Source organism: Myxine glutinosa, chromosome 1 (assembly GCF_964187855.1).
Source record: "Myxine glutinosa chromosome 1, kmMyxGlut1.1, whole genome shotgun sequence".
In the NCBI taxonomy this organism is placed as follows: Eukaryota; Metazoa; Chordata; class Myxini; order Myxiniformes; family Myxinidae; genus Myxine; species Myxine glutinosa.
Window position 1 is genome coordinate 388,235,179 of NC_136261.1, and position 23,612 is coordinate 388,258,790.

At 46.1% G+C, this 23,612-nt stretch overlaps 1 protein-coding gene across 2 annotated transcripts in view; it reads left to right on the forward strand.

Annotated features, from left to right (window-relative positions):
- Positions 1-23,256, forward strand: part of LOC144889565 (NACHT, LRR and PYD domains-containing protein 3-like) — a 39,510-nt gene extending 16,254 nt beyond the window's left edge. Inside the window, exons 6-11 of one of the 2 annotated variants that reach the window (XM_078770271.1) lie at positions 5,586-5,669; positions 16,812-16,892; positions 17,907-17,990; positions 19,879-19,959; positions 22,368-22,429; positions 22,692-23,256. In XM_078770271.1, the coding sequence (XP_078626397.1) occupies positions 5,586-5,669; positions 16,812-16,892; positions 17,907-17,990; positions 19,879-19,959; positions 22,368-22,413 (376 nt within the window). In that variant the 3' untranslated portion in view covers positions 22,414-22,429; positions 22,692-23,256. Of the gene's footprint in view, positions 1-5,585; positions 5,670-16,811; positions 16,893-17,906; positions 17,991-18,136; positions 19,648-19,878; positions 19,960-22,367; positions 22,430-22,691 lie in introns of those variants that run through there. The other variant, XM_078770272.1, reaches the window with a different exon arrangement.
- The last annotated feature ends 356 nt before the right edge of the window (positions 23,257-23,612 follow it).

Consider the following 23,612-nt stretch of genomic DNA (forward strand, 5'->3'; position numbering starts at 1 on the left):
ACTGTCATGCGAAGTCCATCCTTGGCACACCTGAGCTCCTCACCACATACAAGGCTTTCATCCACAGCTCAATGGAATACTGCTCTCCCCTCTGGGCTGGTGCTCCTGCCTCACACCTGGCTCGTCTTCACGCTGTTGAAACCAAAGCATTCAAAATCATTGGAATCTCCCGTGATGAAGCTACCTCCGAGGGCCTTTCACTTACTCACCGCAGGCACGTTGGTGGTCTTTCTTTCTTCTACCGACTCCTCTCCGGCCTTGCTCCTCCAGCTCTCTCTGGGCTCTGCCCCCCAAATATTCCTTCAGGTCACACAAGATCTGTCTTTTTTTTTTTTTTTTTTTTTTTTGTGTATACAAGATCGAGGCTCGTGAAAGAGCTAACATTAATCACACAAAAAGACAAACCGACACACAAAACACAAAAAAACAAGGGGAGTGGCAGACAAGATGGGGAGAGAGGGGGAAGGACACAAACACAACATTTGAGAGCAGGGACATCGGGAGGACTTGGGGGGAGGTGGGAGAGGAATAAAACATATGAACACTGCAAGGACTCTGGGGTGAATTACCGGGGGTAGAAAAGATCAAGGTTTTCGATGGGGGAAGATAAGAGATGGTGGTGAACAGCTGTTTTAAAGACCTGGAGGGAGGAGTGGGATTGAAGGGAGTGGGGGAGTTTGTTCCAGAGGCGGGAGAAAAGGGGAATGAAAGAGTGAAGGTGAGCAGAGAGGCTAGACTTTGGCAGTTTAACCATAAGAGGGTTGCAGGCAGATCTTGTGCGACCTGAAGGAATATATTGGGGGGACAGAGCACAGAGAGAGCTGGGGGAGCAAGGCCGGAGAGGAGTCGGTAGAAGACAGAAAGACCACCAACCTGCCTGCGGTGAGTGAGTCTCAAGGCCCTCGGAGTTGACTACATCGCAGGAGATTCCAATGATTCTGAAAGCTTTGGCCTCAACAGCGTGAAGCCGAGCAAGGTGTGAGGCAGGAGCACCAGCCCAGAGGGGGGAACAGTATTCCATTGAGCTGCGGATGAAAGCCTTGTATGTGGTGAGGAGCTCAGGTGTGCCAAGGAAGGACTTCGCACGACGGAGGATGCCCAGTCGGCGACTGGCTTTGGAGGCCAGCTTGGAAATGTGGTTTTCCCAAGAAAGATCATGGCAGATAGTGAGACCCAAAAGCTTGAGCGACAGAACTTCTTGGAGAGGATTGTTGAGAAAGTAAATGGGAGGGTTGTCCAGTCGGTCCTTTTGGAGAGACATTGTAAGAGTGTGAGATTTGTCAGGATTGATAGACATGTTCCACTTGTTTGACCAGTCTGTGATTTTGTCCAGGTCTGCAGAGAGTGAGGACGCTGCAGACTGCCGATCTGAGGGATGAGGAATGGAGCGGCAGATAGTGGAGTCATCAGCAAAGAGATAGAGAGGATTTTCCAGAGAGTCGGAGAGATCATTGATGAAGACCAGAAATAGCACAGGGCCCAGAACACTACCTTGGGGAACTCCAGCCAGAACAGGAAGGGAAGATGAGAGAAATCCATTCAGGGCCACACGTTGCCTATGACCAGAGCGGAAATCCGCAAGCCATGAGTGGAGATTTCCCTGAATACCATAGGATGTGAGTTTGGTGAGCAGAGCTGGGTGCCAGACCGTATCGAAGGCACGTGATATGTCAAGTGAGACAGCTCTGATTTCCTGTTTGGCATTGAGGACCTCCATCCATTGTTGAGACAGCAGAAGCAACATGTCCAGAGTAGAATGACCTGGTCTGAATCCAAATTGATGATCAGAGATCAAGCCATTGGAGAAGAGGAAGGATTTGATATCTGAAGCAATGATGGATTCCATGACTTTGCTGATAATTGGGAGCAGGCTGATTGGTCTGTAGTTGCAAGGATCTGTTTTTGCACCTTTTTTGTGTAAAGCGGTAATGTTTGCTGATTTCCAAGATGCTGGCAGATGACCTTGAGCAAAAGAGAGGGTGAAAAGAACAGAGAGAGGGTGAGATAGAGCGGCAGAGCAGGATTTTAGGACCCGAGGGCTGATGCCATCTGGTCCAGTTGCAGAATCAGCTTCGAGGTTTGATAAAAACTTCTCCACCTTGTCAGGAGAGAAGGATACAGAGTCCAGGAGCAGTTGGGTTCGACTGGGAAAGGTGGGATCAGAGAGAGATGGGTTTGGGACACAAGATTTTGAGGCAAACACAGAGTTGAGGCATTCGGCTTTGTCACGTGCGGTGTCAACTGTGTAGCCATTTGAGGTAAGGGAGGGGATGGAGGGGGAACAAACACCAGAAACGGATTTGACCAGACGCCACCAGGATTTGGAGGAAGGAGACAGGTTTGAGAGTTCAATCTTGAGTGTGGAGAGATAGTGCTTCCTGGCAATCCTGAGGGTAGAAACACACTTGTTTCGAGCTTGGTGGAAGGAACTGAGATTGCCTTCAGTTGGATTTGCCTTCCAAGATGCAAAGGCAAGTTGTTTCAGGGCAACTGCCTCACCACAAGATTCAGTGTACCATGGACGGGAGGAAGGGTAAGACAACTGAAGACGAGATGGGATAAATCTGTGCATGAGAGAAAGCAGTTTGCTTTGGAAGAATTCCCAGGAAGAATTGATGTCAGAGGCATTAGAGATGGGAGACCAGTCCAGTTGATTGATGGCTGCTTGCAGACCATGCCAGTCGGCCTGAGTGAAATGCCTGACTCGTCGACGCTGAGGAGGCTCTTTGAGAATGGCCAGAGAGATGTCCACTTTAACAAGCACATGATCAGAAGAACCGATTGGAGCAGAAGAAGAGCAGCAGACATTTGCAGGGAAGTTAGTCATAACCAAGTCCAGAAGAGAAGATACTCCATTGACTGAGATCCGGGTCGGGAAATTGACAGATTGTGTCAGTCCCAATGAGTCGCAGAAGTCCTTTGCTGAGGTGCCATGGCTGGTGAGAGATGAACCCACACCCAGCCAGCTGGCATGATGACAGTTGAAATCGCCACATATGAGGAAGAGAGAGTTTGGATGAGTTGATAGAAGTTGGTCCATGTTGTCCGACAGAGAAATGTAAATGGAGTCATCACTGTTTGGAGGACGGTACAGAACACATATGAACAAAAGGTGGGAGCGGAGAGGAAGCCGTAGCCAGAGGTACTCCTGTGGGTGGGGTGGAGAGAGGGCAGTGCAGGGAGAGTGAGGAAGAGAGTTTTTGATAAAGATAGCCACCCCACCACCAGGACGAGGCTCAGGTCTATCGTACCGGAGGAGGGAGTAACCAGGAAGAGATATTAAGGAATCAGAGACATCTTGAAGGAGGAAAGTTTCTGTTAAGCAGATCAAGTCTGGATTTTCAGAAGCAACCTGAATGGAGAGATCAATCAGGTTTGAGCGAAGGCCCCGGATGTTTGAGGTCCATACCATTAGTGAGGAGAGAGGGGGAGCATCGGGTGCAGGACAGGGGAGGGGAGGGGTAGGGTCAGATGAAGGGTGAGAGGGGGATGTAGGAAGAGCAGTTGATAGTGTGTCAGAGATTACAGAAGAGTTACAAGAAAGGGAAGGATGAGGAGGATGAAAGGTTTGATGGTGATGGAATGAGGCACAGTGAGAGTTTGTTTGAGGGGGGGCAGAGGAAAGTCTAAGGTTGGGGGAGGTGGAGGTATGACATAGAAGGGAGACGAAGTGGGGAGGAGGCAGCTTTGAGAAAGAGGTGGGAGGAGGGAGAATTTGGGATGGATGGTTGGGGGGGAGATTTGAAGGGGAGGGGCAAGGGGGGAGTTTAGAAAGTGGATGATTAATGAAAGATGAACATATATAACAAATTGGGTTTGTTGTGATTTTCAAGTTAGCGATTCGTTTAAGAACGATGGAGGAGGGATGGAATGAATGAGAATTTAGAGCATGGAGTGATTTGGAATCAAAAGAGATTGAATATTTTTTTGAAATGGAATGAGTTGAAGAGGAAATTGAAAGGAGCCTTTTAAATAAGAAGAAAAACAGCGTGTTGTAATAAACCACTGAATAAAACACTGAAGGGGATAGTTTAAACATATTTAAACAGAACTGTGAAGAACAATCTTATATTGACAAAAATACCAATGGGGAGAGGAAGCCTAGAGCGACGACCACGAGTCACTTGAACAGGGCAAAAGGTGGAAGGCAAGGGGAAAATGGGGGCGGGGCGAGACAGCGCACGTGGGCAGAGGCAAAAGCACACGAGGCGAAAGGGAAATAAAAAAATTTTTTTTGTTTGTTTTTTTGTTTGTTTTGGGGGGGGGGTGTGGGGGTTACAACGTTAGACAAATAGTAGATGTTTGGTGAAGCTTGGTGGAGAAGGGGAAATCAAAAAAGCTAGCAAAACAGCGAAGTAAGGAACAACCTTCGACGGGGGAAGCCTTCGGCTGCAAGGCCTTGCTTGTGACGCGGCAAACAAACGATTAATATCTGAAAGATAAACACCGAGAAACTTCCAAGGGGGACACTATAAGTACACACACCGAACGATAAATACAGTTTCGACAAAATACAATTGTGAACAGACTTAACTTTGAAAAACGTGGAGACCGTGTGGACCGTCGAAAACCCCTGCCACCGTCTCCAAGATCTCGCGAGATCTGATCGATCTCGCGAGTCTGCAACCCTCTTATGGTTAAACAGCCAAAATCAAGACTCTCTGCTCACCTTCACTCCTTCATCCCTCTTTTCTCCCACCTCTGGAACAAACTCCCTCACTCTCTCCAATCCCACTCCTCCCTCCAGGTCTTTAAAACAGCTGTTCACCACCATCTCTTCTCTTCCCCCATCCAAAACATTGATCTTTTCTACCCCCGCTAATTTAACCCCAAATCCACTTTTTTGAAATACCAACTTCTTTCCTGGAAGTCCTTGGTGTCCTTGTTTTTATACTTCTCCCACCCCCCCCCCCCCCCCAAGCCCTCTCCCTCCCACACATTCCCGATGTCCCTGCTCTCAAATGTTGTTTTTATGTGCTTCCCCTTCTCTCCCCATCTTGTCTACCGCTCCCCTTTTTATATATTTTGTTTGTTTGTCTGTTTGATTCGTTTGTGTGATAAATGTTAGCTCTTTCACGAGCCTCGATTATGCACACAAAAAAAAAATCAAAGAAAAATAGAGATGGACTTGGTTATCATCCCAAAATGATATAATTGTTTATGGAAAGGGACTGGGTTATAATCCCAAAATTATATGATTGTATAGTTGTTTATGGAGAGGGACTGGGTTATAATCCCAAAATTATATAGTTGTTTATGGAGAGGGACTGGTTTATAATCCGATAATTATATAGTTGTTTATGGAGAGGGACTGGGTTATAATCCCAAAATTATATCGTTGTTTATGGAGAGGGACTGGGTTATAATCCCATAATTATATAATTGTTTATGGAGAGGGACTGGGTTATAATCCCACAATTATATAGTTGTTTATGGAGAGGGACTGGGTTATAATCCCATAATTATATGGTGTTGAAGTGATTTATAAACATAACTATTGAAATGGTGAAAGTATTCCCAAAGTTCTTCATGTTGTTAATGGAATGATAACCTCAGGGTTTTCTCTTTCCCTCCTTTACCATCAGTTTGAGTTCGAATCCCATTGGTGATGAGGGATTGGAGGTGTTGATGGGTGTTCTGAAATCCCAACCAAATTTACAAATCCTCTGGTGAGTGGGAATGGGATTTGTTTTGGGATATTAAAACATATTGATGTCATCATCCATGATTGTGTACCTGATGTTCTCCAGGTGAACCTTGACCTCCATTAACAACCTTTGGTTGAAGTTTGTGCTTTGTTTGTGTTCAGAGATGGGAATAACTTTGTAATGAAAATCAGATCCACAACTTTGACCTAGTAGTAGGTTTAATGACAATTCGATCTCTGGCAACATCCTGTAAAAATACAATCATGCAATATATCAGGATTATGGAATCATGGGGTTTAAGTTCAGCAATGTCAATCAATGCAAGCCAGCCTGGATCATCTACGTATATGCACCATTCGAGTCTACGTGTCATGGATGAAATGTCGCAGGAATGTTTCGGAGCGATGGCTGTCCGAGTTCTTATAGACGCCTCTCAGTGGTTAGAGAGAGCATAACACCTGGGTTCAACTTCGATACATTTTCATTACATTCTCCCCGCCGTTTGAATTACACTTCCGCTAGGCAGGAATCGAGCATGCAGCAGCAATAGTAGAGCAGCGATCATCCGTCCATGTCAGTCGGTCCATCCGTAGTGATCGGGGCGACGAATTTCCCTTCCAGTGCGGGTCCGGAAACTACCGGGTACTACATCCCCAGGCCCGGAGTCCCCCGCTTCGGAGTAGCCGCCAGAGTCAGGTGATGAAGGTGGCACCGCAGTGCCCACAGGCTGGGGTGTATTTGGCGGCGAGATGGCCGGCAGATGCTCCATAGGTGGAGCAACGGGAGAGTCCATAGACTCGTAAATTGGTTCGTCGATTTCCCCGCAAGGGGCCAGGTGGCGTACAGAGATTGTGGACTCACGTCCATCTGCCATCAACATGCGAGCATGCTCGGGATTAGCTTGGAGTACTTGCACCTTATCCACTTGTGGATCATACTTGCTCATGCGAACCACACGTTTGAGATAAGCCGGCCCCGGCTCAGCAAGCCAAGTAGGTAAAGGTCGGATACTACCCGAGCTCCTCGGGTGATGATACATCCGTTCGTGGGGAGTCTGGTTGGTGGCCGTACACAGTAAAGTCCTGATTGAGTTCAGCACTGCAGGTAACGACCAGGCCCATTTATCTAGGCCTTGGCCGAGGGACCTAAGGCTTAGCGTGACAGCTCTCCATATAATACCATTGAAGCGTTCGACCTGTCCATTCGCCTACGGTCTATACGGAGTGGTATCGCTAGAAGCGACATCATGCTGGAGTAAGAAGCTCCTCACCTCCTGGGACAGGAACACCGCACCTCGATCGGTATGCATGTAGGCCGGATTCCCAAACATAGAAAACAAGTTCTGCAGGCACCGGATAACCGTGGCGGCCGTCATATCTGCGTATGTGAAAGCGAAAGGGAATCTCGAGAACTCATCAACGATAGTGAGCACATAACGAGAGTTACTCGATGCTGGTGACGCCGGCAGAGGCCCTTTGAAGTCCATCGCCAATCTCTCCCACGACCTAGTTGGCCAGTGTCCTCATAGGAGGGTTGTAAAAACGCGGTTTGAGTTCAGCACATACAGAACAATTGCGACAGACCTGGCGAATGTCTTCAACCGAGTAGGGCAAGTTATGACTTCGCACAAAATGAGCGAAACGCGTCACCCCGGGATGGCACAGAGTGTCGTGCAAAGCGCGCAGATCCTTCAAAGATATGAGGCCCGCACACGTTGCCGGCCGCGATAAGGCGTCGGCAACCAGGTTATCCCTCCCAGGGCAATATTTGATTGTGTAGCAGAAATCGGCGAGTTCGATGCGCCAGCGAGTGATTTTCTCATTCTTAATGCGTTGAGCATGCAGAGTGTCATACATAAATGCAACGCTCATAATTTGGAAACATCGTCCTAGCAAATAGGGACGTCAACGCCGAATCAACTCGACGATGGCCTATGCCTCCTTTTCGTCAGACGAATGTCTCCGCTCAGCGGAGGTGAGAGTTTGTGAAAAGAAAGCCCCAGGGCACCCCCCCTGGGAGAGAGTCGCAGCTATCGCATGATCCGATGCATCACTTTCCAAAACAAAAGATTTATTCTCGTCAATCTTCGCCACAGCAGCGCCAACGATGTCGGACTTAAGACCATGGAAAGCAGCCTTGGCGGCAAGGCTCATGGGGAATGCTTCGCCGTCCACAAGCAGGCGGAGCTTCGCAGAGAAATTTTGTACCCACTTAGAATAATGAGCGAACAGCCCGAGAGCACGCTTCAGCGAAGCATGATCACAGGGCGGGGCCATGTCGAGCAAGGGTCGCAGACGCTCCTTATCCGGAGCAACTGAGCCGTGGGTCATGGTGTACCCCAGAAGATCTATTGTGCGAGCGGAGAAACGACATTTAGCCTCATTCATATTTAAGCGATACCTCTGCGCGACCTTGAGGAAGCGCTTCAGATTAGCATCATGATGTTCCTGGTCATGCCCGCAAAGCGTGAGATTGTCCAGATATACAAAGACGTCGGTCAAGTTCTCCTTAGCGATGAGGTTGTCCATAGCCCTCTGAAAACAAGTGACCCCGTTCGTGACCCCGAAAGGTAGTCGGGTGAACTGGTATAACCTTTGACTCGATTCAAACGCTGCATAGATGCGGTCGGCCTCGGAGATGGGGATTTGATGATACGCACTACGCAAATTGAGAGTGCTATAGACTGAATACTGGGCCACCTGTCGCACCACAGAGTCCATGCCCGGAAGAGGGTAGGCGTCCAGCTGTGTAAACCGATTAATCGTCTGCGAATAGTCGATTACCATGTGTTTGCGATGCACTTCGCTTCGTACCACTAGAACTTGCGACTGACTAGGTTCTATGATACCTTCCTTTAATAGCTGGGCCGTTTCTTCCGCAATTAATTGCGCGTCAGCTCGTGAGTAGCGTAGCGATTTAACTGCTACAGGTGTGCAGTCCGTGGTCATATTGGGGAACAGCGTCAGTGGCTCAATTTCCATCCCTGCAAGAGCACACATAGCAAGCGTATCAGTGCCACCAAATTCCATTTCCAACAGTCCATGTCGCTTGAGAAAATCATGTCCGAGCAAAACGTCTGCACATAATGCTGGTAAGACCATGAGATGCACATCCGGAAACATTCGTCCCTTAATCACAAGCTTCAGTCGACATTCCCCTTTTGTGCTGAGCCTCAGCCCCTGAGAGGCCATAAAGATTCGGCGTCTTGTCCCAAGAATCGGCCATCCATGTTTTTGCACAAGTCGATAATCAACAGAACTATCTGTGGAACCTGTATCGATCAAAGCATTTGCAAAAATTCCCTCGATCATAAGTGGAATTATAGCACGAGCCAGGCCAGGTGGACCTGCAATTATCGAGTCGTCTAGGCGAAGCGCTCATGCCTTGCGCGTGGATCCAATGCCAGCTAAAGTTTTCCGTGCCATTGAAATCGTTTGTAGGCCGGTCGTGCCGCCTCCAGAGGGCGCACGTGCCATGCATGGAGTTCCCGGCTTTCGTGCCATGGCATTAGCTTGTAGATCATACGTGCAGCCTCCGGATGGCGCTCGTGTCACGCGCGGAGTTTCAAAGCCAACATTAGCCGTTTGGGTGGCCGATCCAGGAAGTTGGCAAGGCGTCTGAAGAATGCCGGCCAAGGACGGTCGCACCGCGTACTGTCATGTTTGCGCCACTTGTTTAGTCGGCGCGACGAATCTCACCAAGGTCGAGCTCACAGCCAAGGGCCCTTGGGAATGTGCGACCCTTATCAAAGTCGGGCGAGGCGCCCCGCGCACCGTTCGGTCCGCTGGCTCGGCGATAAGGTCATTCATCGTCGTTTGCCCTGCGACGTCGATCGGAAAACTTTCGCAAAATGACCAGTCTTTGTGCACAAATGACATGTCGCATCTCTAGCCGGGCAAACAGACCTGAGATGTCTTCGGTTCCCGCAGAAATAGCATGTAGCGTTACGTCCAGGCTTTGGTCCAGCTGCTGCTGCTGCCGTCAAGCCCGGATCGACATCCTCCTTGGGAGTGGCCGGGGTCTCCGATTCCGGCAGAGATGCCATGGCTGCATCCACGTCCTCGGTGGTCGCTCTCTCCGGTCGAGCTTGTCGAGATGTCCCCACAGTGAGGTATGGGTGTTCATACATGTCGGATTGTTCCCGTGCTTGCGTATAGACATGCGATAGCCGTAGTGCTTCAGTGAGTGTCAAGTCGGCTTCTTCAAGAAGTCTCTGTCTTACGACTGGGGATCTAAGTCCTGCGACAAAAGAATTGTGAACAAGATCATCACAAACTTGTTCATGTGTACGTACCGCTGGGGCACTCTCGGTCAGCAGACGTCAGAGCTCTTGAGCGAAGTGATCTAAAGTCTCCGTGGGCTGTTGTCGTCGTCGTGCGAGCAGATGCCAGGAATAGATCGCGCTTCGTTTTTTGATGTAAATACGCTTCAGCGTCACACATTGTTCGATTGCCCGATACACATTGTGGTGTACCTTTGTTTGTAGTACGTCTAATTTCGTTTCTTTGGTGACAGCGGCTTCCTGAGCCTTGAATTGGTTATCCAAGGTTTTCAGCCAATGTGTCAGCTCCGCGGCCGCGGCCGCCGCTTGCGGGTCGGCTGCGAAGAGCGGCACCTGGATCATTTTGTGTCCCGACATGTCGCTCTCGTTCGCCTCTTGTTCTCGTTCGGACAGCGAGATGAATTGTCATTAATTGTAATGAAAATCAGATCCACAACTTTGACCTAGTAGTAGGTTTAATGACAATTCGATCTCTGGCAACATCCTGTAAAAATACAATCATGCAATATATCAGGATTATGGAATCATGGGGTTTAAGTTCAGCAATGTCAATCAATGCAAGCAAGCCTGGATCATCTACGTATACGCACCATTCGAGTCTACGTGTCATGGATTAAATGTCGCAGGAATGTTTCGGAGCGATGGCTGTCCGAGTTCTTATAGACGCCTCTCAGTGGTTAGAGAGAGCATAACACCTGGGTTCAACTTCGATACATTTTCATTACAAACCTTTTGAGTTTCTTAAGTTTTTAAAGTTTTTTTTTCTTTTTCTTTTGAACAAGTTTTTTTGAAAAATAAGTTTTTGAAAATAAGTTAGCACAAGCCCGTTTTGATATTACTAGATGAGATGACATACCGTTTTACACCTGGGTAATTCTGAGTGTGTTGTGAGGGGGTGGGGAGGAGTTGTGGGGGAGTCCATGGGGGGAAGAAAGTGGAGTGGGGAGATACCTGGCGAATGCAGTGCAGAGGGGAAGTGGGAAATTCTGCTATTATTGCTTATGTGATAAATAGATGGTATAGTGCTTTACCCACCAGATTTTCAGAAACCTTCCCTCCTCTTGCCCTACACCATCCTCTCCCTTCCCTTCTCCCTGTCTGCCCTTCCCCTCCTCCTTCCTGTCCAACCCTCTCCCAACCCCTGTAAAGTATCTCGACAAACTACGATCAATTGTCGTACGCGTTTATTCACTCTGCCGTTCAAGGCCCGATTCACAGCAGCGCCATCCGAGCTCTGGCGTAGGGATACAACCCGGTCCCGGTGTAGGGATACAACGGTGAACATTTGCAGTGCATACATGACATCCTCCCCTTTAAGTCCAAAATTACCAAGAGCAATACGTGCTATATTTCCAGAATTGACATTTCAAAAGCAACATTTCCAAAACATGTGAAAATATGTGTGCAAACGGTTATGAGAATAATGAAAATACGTGAAAATAGAACATGTGTCAACGTGAAAAAAAAAACATCTTCAAAGATTCAACCGGTCGGGTGCTTTTCTCTCACGCATTGAGCGTCGCGGTGTGCCAGTGGATACAGAGTCCGAGGTGATTCCTTTGGGTCGCAGTGTACCAGTGGATACAGAGTCCGAGGTGATTCCTTTGGTCTCCACGAAGGGTGTAGCGTTTGCAGAGGTTTTCGGGGCATCCGAGCCGGCTGGAGCGGCCACGACGATCTCCGGCAGTGGCGGGTCGAACTGTTGTCCTGACTGTGACGATGCTACAGGCTCCATCGACTCACAGTGACGGTAGGTTATGTGGTCCTGATGTCGACGAATTTTGCGGCCGTCCTGCAGGCGAATCACACTGGACAGTGGATCTGGCTTCTCGATGATGTCCCCCGGTAGCCACGTCGCACCTGCACCAAAATTTCGGGCAAACACTGGATCTCCAATGTTGATACATCGACTGTTGGACGTCTTATCGTGCACCAACTTTTGATTAAGCTGGCTTTGATAAACATTTGATGATATGTCTGGTTTGAGATTGTCAAGTGTCGATCTCAAGTGTCGTTTCATCAATAACTCAGACGGAGCTGCACCGGTTGTTGATTGTGGCGTGATGCGGTATTTGAACAGGAGACGAGACAGCTTTGTTTCCAGGGTTCCCTCCTGAAGTTTCTGCAATCCGGATTTGATGATTCCCACGGATCATTCGGCCAAGCCATTTGAAGCCTGGTGATGTGGGCTGACAAACTTATGTTTGATGCCGTTCCGACGTGTGAACTTGGCAAACTCGGTACTGGAAAAACATGAACCGTTATCACTCACGATCATCCTGGGCAGACCATGAGTGGCGAAACAGTGTCTGAGTCTTTCGATGACAATGGCTGACGTAGTACCAGGCGTCACATAGGCATCAATCCATTTTGTGTGCGCGTCCGTAATTATTAGAATCATGCTGCCGTTAATAGGCCCGGCATAATCGAGATGTAGGTGATGCCACGGTTCGCTGGGCCATTCCCAGGGATGCAGTGGCGCTTTCGCAGGTGTATTCCGGGTGCTCTGGCAGGGGTAACAATGTCGAACATGATGTTCGATATCAGCATCAAGATTCGGCCACCACACATAGTTTCTGGCAAGTGACTTCATCTTCACAATCCCGGGGTGACAGTCATGGATTTCATCCATAACCCTGGAACGCAGATTTTTCGAGATCACGACACGACATCCCCAGAGTAGGCAACCATTTTCCACGCTGAGTTCGTTTTTACGTGCTTTAAAAGCCGCAAAATCTGGGTCACCCTCAGGTAGCAAATGCCATCCAAGCTGTACAGCCTGGACAGTTCTGGACAGAACGGGGTCTCATCGAGTATGAGTGCGGATCTGGCCGGAATCGACAGCACAATCTTCCAGATGATCCATCAGTGCGATAATGGATCCTGGTGTAGGCGAATCATCAACGGATTCTGGAAGGGGTAACCGACTCATGGCATCTGCATTTGTGATAAACGAACCGGGCTTATAACAGATGGTGTAGTCATAAGCAGCGAGAAACAGGGACCAGCGGATGATCCTGGGCGGTAGTGTGTCAGATGTCGCCTTAGTTGGACCAAACAGACTGATCAGCGGCTTGTGATCAGTGCGAATCGTGAAATGATGTCCAAGAAGGTACTGGCGAAATTTGCCGACGCCGAAAACGATTCCCAATCCTTCCTTGTCAAGTTGGGAATAGTTTTTCTCTGCCGGGGACAACGTTCTGGATGCAAATGCAACCGGTCTTTCCGTACCATCAGGCATCACATGTGATAATACACTCCCCACTCCATACCGACAGGCATCGCATGTCAGCACAAGATCCTTCTCTGGATCAAAATGAACGAGAACATTGGACGATTTGAGCAGATCCTTAGAGGTCTGGAATGCTGATTGTTCAGTAGACCCCCAGCTCCAGGAGACTCCTTTCCTCAAAACCCGATAAAGGGGGCCCAAAACGTCGGTCACATTCGGGATGTAACGACCATAGAACTGAAGCAAACCGAGGTATGACTTCAATTCGGTCACATCTCGTGGAGAAGGAGCATCCTTGATAGCTTGGACTTTCTCATCTGTCGGGTGTAGACCCTCAGCATCAATCGTATGACCCAGGTACGTGACTGATGGCACCATAAACTTGCACTTGTCTCGACGCAAACGTAGGCCAGAGTCCGAAATCTTCTTCAGAACTCTCTCCAGGTTCTGTAGATGTTCCACGTCCGTATGACCAGTAACCAGAATATCATCCTGGTAACAAACGACGTTGCATTCGGCGGCAAACAAACTGTCCATGACACGCTGATAAATTCCAGGTGCAGATTTCACTCCAAAACTAAGTCGGTGGTACCTCACGATGCGTGTTGATGGTAAGATACTGTTTCGAATTCTCGTCCAAGCAGAGCTGTAGATAGGCGGATTTGAGATCGAGTTTCGTAAAAGTCTTGCCTCCCGTGAGACGAGCATAGAGGTCTTCGATCCTCGGAATTGGATATTTATCCAATGAAGAACACCTGTTCACGGTCATTTTATAATCTCCACATATGCGGATGGACTGGTCCGATTTTATGACTGGAACGATGGGCGCCGCCCATTCGGCATACTGGATTTGCTCGATGATCCCCAGATTTTCAAGATGATCCAGTTCCTTGTCAATCCGCTCACGCAGGGTGAAAGGGACTGGGCGAGCCCTGCAAAATATAGGATTGGCATCCTGGTCAACCCTGAGTTTAGCCGTATGTCCTTTCAAGGTTCCAAGCTCATCCTTGAAGACATCTGGGTACGTATCCAGCACATTTTTGAGTGTGTATGCTGCGGTAGGAGAAACGTTGGCTGCCCGGAGTTGATGAATGCTTTCCCACTTCAGTCGAATTATGCTCAACCAGTTCCTGCCGAGTAAGGAAGGGCCCTTTCCAGGAATGACGATCAGGGGTAGGTGAAACTCACGGTTATCGTAGCCCACCGTGACGTCACATGTACCGCAGGGAACAATCTTCTCACCTGTATAGGTGGAGAGTCCATAGGTAGTAGGTTTCAGATGGGGTCGGTCAGCATCACTCCACAGGTTTGTGAAAACAGCATGGCTGATGAGCGAGACGGCTGCACCAGTGTCGATCTCCATTTGCAATGGTCGATTGTTGACGACAACATTGGCAAGAAGAGGGTCCCGCCTATGGTGAGAATCAATATGAAGCAGGTCATACGATTCTGAGTTTTCGGAAACAGAGCTCACCTGGTCAAGCTCGGGTTCCTCCGAACCAATAAACTGATGAATCTTGTCAGCAGCTTTTCCTTTTCCCGATTTGCGAGTGATGCAAGCTGGAGCAATATGGCCAGTTTTCGAACAGAAATGGCAGGTGGCATCTTTGAACCGACACGTCTCCGGAGGGTGCTTTCCGTTGCACCGAAAACAGTTGTTGTGGGTTTGAGACCACTGGCTTCTGACGAGGAGCCTTGTTCCAACGTTTTGGCTGAACATGATCCAACCGATTCACAGCAGGGCTGGTACCAGATGAGCGAGTGGCACCGATGCTTGTAGCATTGCGTTCAGCACTTTCCATGGAAATGGCGGTGTCTCTGGCATTTTGGGACGTCAGTTTTCTCTCAGCAAGCAGGCGTCTACGAGTGCGGTCATCGGACATGCCAACCACCAGCAAATCACGAAGCATGTCATCGATCGTGTCCCCAAACTCACACAGATGTGACAGTTTTTTGAGGTGTGCAATGAAGTCTGCGATCGACTGACCTTGCTGCTGTCTGCACATGTAAAAATTAAACCGACACAGGATGACTGAAGGAGATGGATTGCAATGTTCCTTCAAAGCGGCCTTGAGCTCTGCATACGTGAGCTCCTGGATTGTCTGAGGCCGAATCAGGTTTTTAACGAGTGTGAACGTCTCACCTCCGCAAACGGACAGGAAGACGGCCTTCATCCGGCCTTCGGTCGCGATGCCGTTCGCCTCGAAGTAGAAAGACAACCGCTCAGAATACGTGTCAAAATCCCCCTCATGAGGGTCGAATTCATCGATATGGCCGAAAGATGTCATGGTCTAGATGTTTATCCTCGTCGCCATGTAAAGTATCTCGACAAACTACGATCAATTGTCGTACGCATTTATTCACTCTGCCGTTCAAGGCCCGATTCACAGCAGCGCCATCCGAGCTCTGGCGTAGGGATACAACCCGGTCCCGGTGTAGGGATACAACGGTGAACATTTGCACTGCATACATGACACCCCCTCCCCATTCCTGTTCGCCTTCCCCTTCCCCTCCCCTCCCTTACTCCTCCTCCTCCTGTATTCCACCCTCCCCATTACTGTTCCCCCCTCCCCATTCCTGTTTCCCCTCTCTACATTCCTGTTCCCCCCCTCCCGCCCCCATTTCCCTCCCCTATCCTCCTCCTCCTCCCCCATCATCCCCCATCCCATTCCTCCCCCGCTCTCCCCTCCCCCTTCCATCCCCCCCTTCCTTTTCCCCCTCTCCTTCCCTACTTGTCCGTCCCTCCCCCTACACCCTCCTACTCTTCCCTTCCCTGCCCTTCTCTGCACCCCCCTCTCCTTCTCTCTCTCACCCCTCTCTTCATATTCCTGGCACAAAGCGAGCCTGCATTGTCCATTGTCCGGTAATGCCAGGTACTTTTTATAGTTGTTAATATAACTCAAACCTGTTCGTTGAGGTGTTTTACTTATTATTATCTCCACGCTTTTTCAAAAAAAAAAACGGGTGATATTGTGAGTGACTCAGTTCGTCTGTCCACCCGTCACGCTATCTCCTCCAAAAAGGTTGGGCAGAAATTCACCAAACTTGGTGGTTTTGATGACTACATGGCACAACGGTACAAGAACAGTGTCATTTTTGGCCTCACCGCATGGAGTGGTGTCAAAAGGTCAAATACCAACAAATGCAATTACTGGCACATTTTAAAACATTTTTTCTATAAAACGTTGTAAATGCAATCACCATTGGGGGACGTATGAAATACATAACAATTTTTTTTTTTTGATCCCCAGTTCATGCCTCAGGGGGTGGGGACGTGGGTCACAGGGGTCAAAACTGGACAACATCTTGACTCAAAATTTGATATTGGGTCTTTCCACTCCGGGTGGAACTTTTTGCTATCTTCTGACTTTGTTTTAGGTGGGAAGTGTGGGGATTCGCGATGGCGCACATTGGACTTCGCTCTAATCTCTCTTTTGTAGAAAACTCCTGTTTCCACAATCCAGGGGATGATGTCACATGGAAAAGGAGTTTACTACTGTTATCGGTCATGTGACCTTCAACCTGTTTATTTGGAAGTTTAATTATCTCTCAACCTGGAATAAAGAGCCTTCTTAATATTACCTGTTTATTGACAACTTTCTTCTGATGGTTCTTTGTTTCACTCCTTGGCGTTTTTATCTCTTCACAGGTTAAGGGGATGTAACCTGAGCACCAAGTCCGGGCCTATCTTGAGGGAACTGAAGAACATCAACAACTTGGAATTTCTTGAGTGAGTCTTGAATTGTTATTGAGTTTTTTTTTTTTCTTTTTCTTCTCTTTCACTGGACACGGATTTGTGAATTTCCATCACACGGTTTATAAATAAACTCCATTTTTAATGCAATTACCCAGAGATTTCATGAAACCCATATAATTATATAATTGTTTATGGAGAGGAACTGGCTTATAATCCCATAATTATATAGTTGTTTATGGAGAGGGACTGGGTTATAATCCCATAATTGTATAGTTATTTATGGAGAGGGACTGGGTTATAATTCCATAATTATATAGTTATTTATGGAGAGGGACTGGGTTATAATCCCATAATTATATAGTTGTTTATGGAGAGGGACTGGGTTATTATCCCATAATTATATAGTTGAATATGGAGAGGGACTGGGTTATAATCCCATAATTATAAAGTTTTTATGGAGAGGGACTGGGTTATAATCCCATAATTATATAGTTGTTTATGGAGAGGGAATGGGATATTATCCCATAATTATATCGTTATTTATGGAGAGGGACTGGGTTATAATCCCATAATTATATAATTGTTTATTGAGAGGGACTGGGTTATAATCCCATAATTATATAATTGTTTATTGAGAGGGACTGGGTTATAGTCCCATAATTATATAATTGTGTATTGAGAGGGACTGGGTTATAATCCCATAATTATATAATTGTTTATTGAGAGGGACTGGGTTATAGTCCCATAATTATATAATTGTGTATTGAGAGGGACTGGGTTATAGTCCCATAATTATATAATTGTTTATTGAGAGGGACTGGGTTATAATCCCATAATTATATAATTGTTTATTGAGAGGGACTGGGTTATAATCCCATAATTATATAATTGTGTATTGAGAGGGACTGGGTTATAATCCCATAATTATATGGTGTTGAAGTGATTTATAAACATAACTATTGAAATGGTGAAAGTATTCCCAAAGTTCTCCATGTTGTTAATGGAATGATAACCTCAGGGTTTTCTCTTTCCCTCCTTTACCATCAGTTTGAGTTCGAATCCCATCGGTGATGAAGGATTGGATGGATTGATGGAAGGCTTGAAATCCCAAACAAAGTTGCAAACCCTCGCGTGAGTGGGCATGGGATTTGTTTTGGGAATTCAAAACATAATGACGTCATAATTCCGGCCTGATTGTGTACCTGATGTTCTTCAGGTGAGCCCTGACCTCCATAATTATCCCTTCCTTGAACTTTGTGTTTTGCTTGTGTTCATAGATGGGAATGAAAGGCTTCGCCTGTCTTGTGTAGCGGATCATTGGGGTGAATGAAGCGGGAATGAGGAACGGTTAATGATAAACTACTCGATGAAGGATAAACGGGTACATTCTGAACATTCATTGATACATTCTCTTGTAGTGAACATTAGTAAATGTGAAAAGGGATGAATAATCTGAACTCAGATCAGTTGATCAATGTTTGTTCGTCCTGGTCAATGAGTTAAAGTGAAGAGTGACGTTGTAATGGTGAAGAAGAAGAATACATTATGGTGTACCAGAACCCTCAACATAACGTCTGTGGATCCGTTTGGGTTCAAACCCATCATGGCATGATCCATTTACCCCGTTTGAACACCGATATTCGACCTATGGTGTCAAATTGAGGTGATCATGCCACGTGGTGCACATGATGCACCTGCAGAGAGGGGACAGGTTGGTGCAAGACGAAGGTTTGGGGAAAATTGATCTTCGTTAGAAAACCAATAAACCAACTGATGAGCCACTTTGGACCGTCATGTCTGTGTCACACCCTCAATGTTTTATAAATAATCGTATCACGACCATTCCGAACAGATTCATTAAAATGTTCGTACGTATTAAATTTCTCATTATTCATTAATTTTATAATTCGCCATTCGTTTTTTTTAACATCCATTTGCTCCCCCTGTTTGTAAGGGGGTTCAGATATTATTTAAAATCTCATTATCTATGCTTGGATATTGTTTCCTGAGAAACTAAAAGTGTATTTCATGTATCTACCATACACACCACAATGTCGGCTTGTGTGTTTGTACAGATGTCTGTCCTCTTCATGAGGGTTGGTTTTAAAGGGCAATCTTTTAACATGAATGTGTGTTCACTATGGTCTACTTTTGAGGATAAAAGAAACTCAAAAAACATTTTCCAGAAAAGAGTAATCTCTTCTATTGGAGGTGTAGACGGTGTCTTGCAAACCGAGCCTCAAGGGTGGTGTACAGAAGCGTTTTTTAAAAATAACAATAAATACAATGTGCAGGGAGGTGAAATTTGCTGCACATGATGTGCAATGTATGTAGAGTAAACCGAGTGTTCATTTACATCCATATGTTGTCGAATAAATAAAGAAGATATAAGCACACCTGACACTAGGCCAAGGCTTCAGACTTTGGCATGCTCACGAGGCTGCACCGTCGAATAAACTGTTCCAACCCGTGATTCTTGATGGGCTTTTTACTCTTCATATGATAAACGACGATCCTTAACATGAGAGGACATGCTTCATGATGCACCCCTCTTCCATGCTGGTAGTTATTAAACTTGGTATCATTGCAATACATCCCCCCACCCCTCCCTCACTTCCACATCTCCTGTGTTCACTTCAACCCCCAACCACTGTTCTGGCACGGCAGTGAAAGGTAATTCGTTTAATTTGATTAAACATGAAGAGGAAACTGAAGATCTGAATTCACCGCAAACTTCTGTTTTCATCCCCAAACTTTTGCACTCTTCCTCTCCCCCCTATTAAATGTAACTTCAACCTGTACCATGAGATGTTTTCTTTATGTCTGTTTCCACGATCCAGGAGACAATGTCTCATGGAAAGGGACTTTCTATTGTTATCGGTCATGTGACCTTCAACCTGTTCATTTTCAGGTTATTTTATCCTTCAACCTGGAACAAAGAACCTTCTAATATAACTCGTTTATTTACAACTTTATGCTGACGGTTTTTTGTTTCACTCCTAGTTTTATCTCCTCACAGGTTATATGGATGTAACTTGAGTACCAAGTCTGGGCCTGTTCTGAGGGACCTGAAGAACATCCTCAACTTGGAGAAACTTGAGTGAGTTTTGAACTGTTACTGTGAAATGAGGCGAATAGGGACATCAAGGTGAATAGGGACACAAACTGAAAAAAAGTTCGGAAGCTTTTTTCGCTGAAAATTGATAACCATACTGATTTGTTGATATTTGGGTTGAAAGTGTTATCTTGTTTTTTTTTTAAAGCAACTTATAGTTCCTATTAACCCCATATATGGGATAAATAGGAATAAATAGGATTTTTATGGCTGTCCCTATTCACCCCGTTTTACGGGTGAATAGGGACAGTTACTAATACCTCCGAACCCCGAGAGGAGTCACGGCAGAAAGATGTGTTATTCTGTATGTCAAAGATCAATGGTGAAACCACACCAATTGTTACCAACAAACAAGTATTGTATTAAGATCACACAAGAATAACAGTACAACAACCACAGTAATCAATTGTACAACCAATATATATTTCCTATAATGGTACCATCAGGTTTGTACACTATAACTCACTGTGCTCCAAGTGAGCGAAAAGAAGAACATTCCCCAATGTCTCTATTCCGGCATCAAGCCAAAGTCGATCCGCTCCAGTAATCATCAGAATGATGTCTAATCGAGACCAGAATCCCATTCGGATGACAGTCAGTCCCACTGCCAAAGCTGTGCAAAGGCGCCCTCAAGGTGACTGGGAAATCACACCCTCGGGTATGGACGTTCCACGGCTCCCGATCGGCGAACCGCAGATTTCCCACTCAAAAGCCACGTTACAATCATTACATAAACACACCAGATTAACGTCTGGAGGCAGTGACAATGGTTAAAGCGAGGCGAAAAACCTTGAGCGATGCGCAAATCCTGCGCGAGGTAAAAATGGCCGATTTCCGTTCTCGTGGCATAACGGCACTCCGATGATTCTCTCCGGAATCAACTGCAAAATCTGTCACGCAGGTTTATCTGTCACAGTGATGACAACTCTGTCGCAGGAATCCCTTTCCCGGGAAACCCAAAGTTCACACGTGACCCGCTCGCCAACGTTTGCTCAGGACCTTGAAGCAGCTCGGCTTCTTGTCCGACTCACTCGCTCCACCTTCTCTTCCTCTTCGTCGTCGTCCGGTTCCGGTTTCATTTAAAACATTAACTTTTTACCTTTTGAAAATAGTAATCTCTATTTACCTTAAACGACAACAATAATAGTATGTACATGGAATCAAAAATGTTTACAGTGGATGAAAACCACAACAACGGAAGTGACGAATCTGTAACATAAGGGTGATGTTGGAATATCTTGGTATATTCACTCTGTGGGAAAATAATTTAACCACTGTGGGAGAGCAATTTAACCATGGTGGGAAACAATTTGACCACTGTTGAAGTCAATTTAACCATCGTGGGAAAAAATGTCTCATGGAAAGGAAAGTTGTACTATTATCGGTCACGTGACCTTCAACGTGTTAGCCCATCCTCCATGTAGCGGGAGACGAGGTTTGCAATGACTTTTGTGTGTGTCTGTCTGGGCCGTAACTTTTTTTTTAACCATGTGAACCTTGTTATAAAATTCTCAACAAAGCTTTATTATGATGATATGGAGAAGGCAAATTAATAATTTTGTCAAAAGGTCAAAGGTCAAAGGTCAACATCACATAAAATCGTCAATTTTCATGCAATTGACCTGAAATTTTAAGAATTTGCACATTGGATTACTGAATTGGTTCACCAATCAAAAGCTAGAAGCTGATTATTTTTTTTTAGATCAAAAGGTCAAAGGTCAAGGTTGCATGAAAGCATAAATTTTTATTTGATTAACTTCAAATTTGAGCAGGGTTTCCATGTTGATTCACTGAAGCATATTGCTTTTGAGGTCAAAAGGTCAAGATCGCCTAAAATCGTCAATGTTTTGTATTTTATTAGCTGTTTTCATCATATTTAGCATACACAAGAAGAAGTCTGAATACAAAGCAGAGACGGGCAGGCGTTGCATTTTCAGATGCTTTCTAGTTCTGAAAAGGTTATTTGAAGTTATTTAAAAACAATTTAACAATTTAACCACCGTGGGAAAACAAAAACAATTTTAAATAATTTAATCACTGGTTAAAAAATTTTAAGCACCATGAGAAAACAATTTAACTACTTTGGGAAGCCAATTGAACCACCGTGGGAAGCCAATTGAACCACCATGGGAAAACAATTTAACCACTGTCTGAAGCAAGTAAAATCTGACTTTTCAAGCATTAACCCTCTCCAGAGTAAAAGAGGGGTGAATGTCTGAAACGTCAGTTTCTCTTTTCTTCTCTCCCGGAGTTAGCATACTTCGATCAACGTTCTGCTGATTCATCCATTTTGATTACAACATCATTCTGATAAGTAAATAGAAACTTATCATTCATTTCATTCATTCACCGTTTTGTTTATTTGTTTAATTTTAACCCCTTCTCTTCTTCAGTGTGCGTGGAAATGATCCAAGCCTCGATAATTTCATAAACAAGTGAAAATAGTTCTATCGCGGTGAGTGTGAAGGGGAGCGGGTAGTGTATGTTTTGTGTAATTAAAATAAGTAGGGTGAGAATGAGCAATGTGTCGTCAATGTAATGAAAGTAGATTGCAAAGGGTGGGGGAAAGGAGAGGAGGGGGGGGATAAAATAATTTTGATTTGTTTTGGTGTGGGGGGATCTTTTTCATATGTATGCAGCACAAGGCTGTGATGTGGCGTCATTGGCTGAGGGAATGGCTGTGCTGGTGATGCAATGCCCTCTGTTGTTTATGGCAGGAATTTGGAATTTGGCCATGGTGCTCGCTTCCTCTTCACGAAGGACACCATGGGATCTTTATCGTCCACCAATGAATGCTGGCAGACTGGACGCCCATATAATGTCCATCTGGGGGAATCGCAACAACAGTAGAGAACAGGAACATCGGGAGATCTGTGGAAGAGAGAGAGAGGGTTGGGGCGGGGTACATGGGATAAACAAGATGGACACTACAATGACTTTCAGGAAAGAAAATGGATTTTAAGGAGGTGGGTTGAGGGTGGATTAATGGAGGTAAAGAAATGGTTTTGGATAACACTGCAATTAAATGGGGGGAAAGGGTGGGGGAAAGGAGAGGAGGGGGGGATAAAATAATTTTGATTTGTTTTGGTGTGGGGGGATCTTTTTCATATGTATGCAGCACAAGGCTGTGATGTGGCGTCATTGGCTGAGGGAATGGCTGTGCTGGTGATGCAATGCCCTCTGTTGTTTATGGCAGGAATTTGGAATTTGGCCATGGTGCTCGCTTCCTCTTCACGAAGGACACCATGGGATCTTTATCGTCCACCAATGAATGCTGGCAGACTGGACGCCCATATAATGTCCATCTGGGGGAATCGCAACAACAGTAGAGAACAGGAACATCGGGAGATCTGTGGAAGAGAGAGAGAGGGTTGGGGCGGGGTACATGGGATAAACAAGATGGACACTACAATGACTTTCAGGAAAGAAAATGGATTTTAAGGAGGTGGGTTGAGGGTGGATTAATGGAGGTAAAGAAATGGTTTTGGATAACACTGCAATTAAATTTTTGCATAACACTGCAATTAAATTTTTGCATGAAACGACATGAAAACATGTTCGCAATAACACCTGGATTCCGGCTAGATTGCCTTCCCTCTCCCTCGCCTTCCCCTCCATCTGTTTCCAGAAACCCTCCA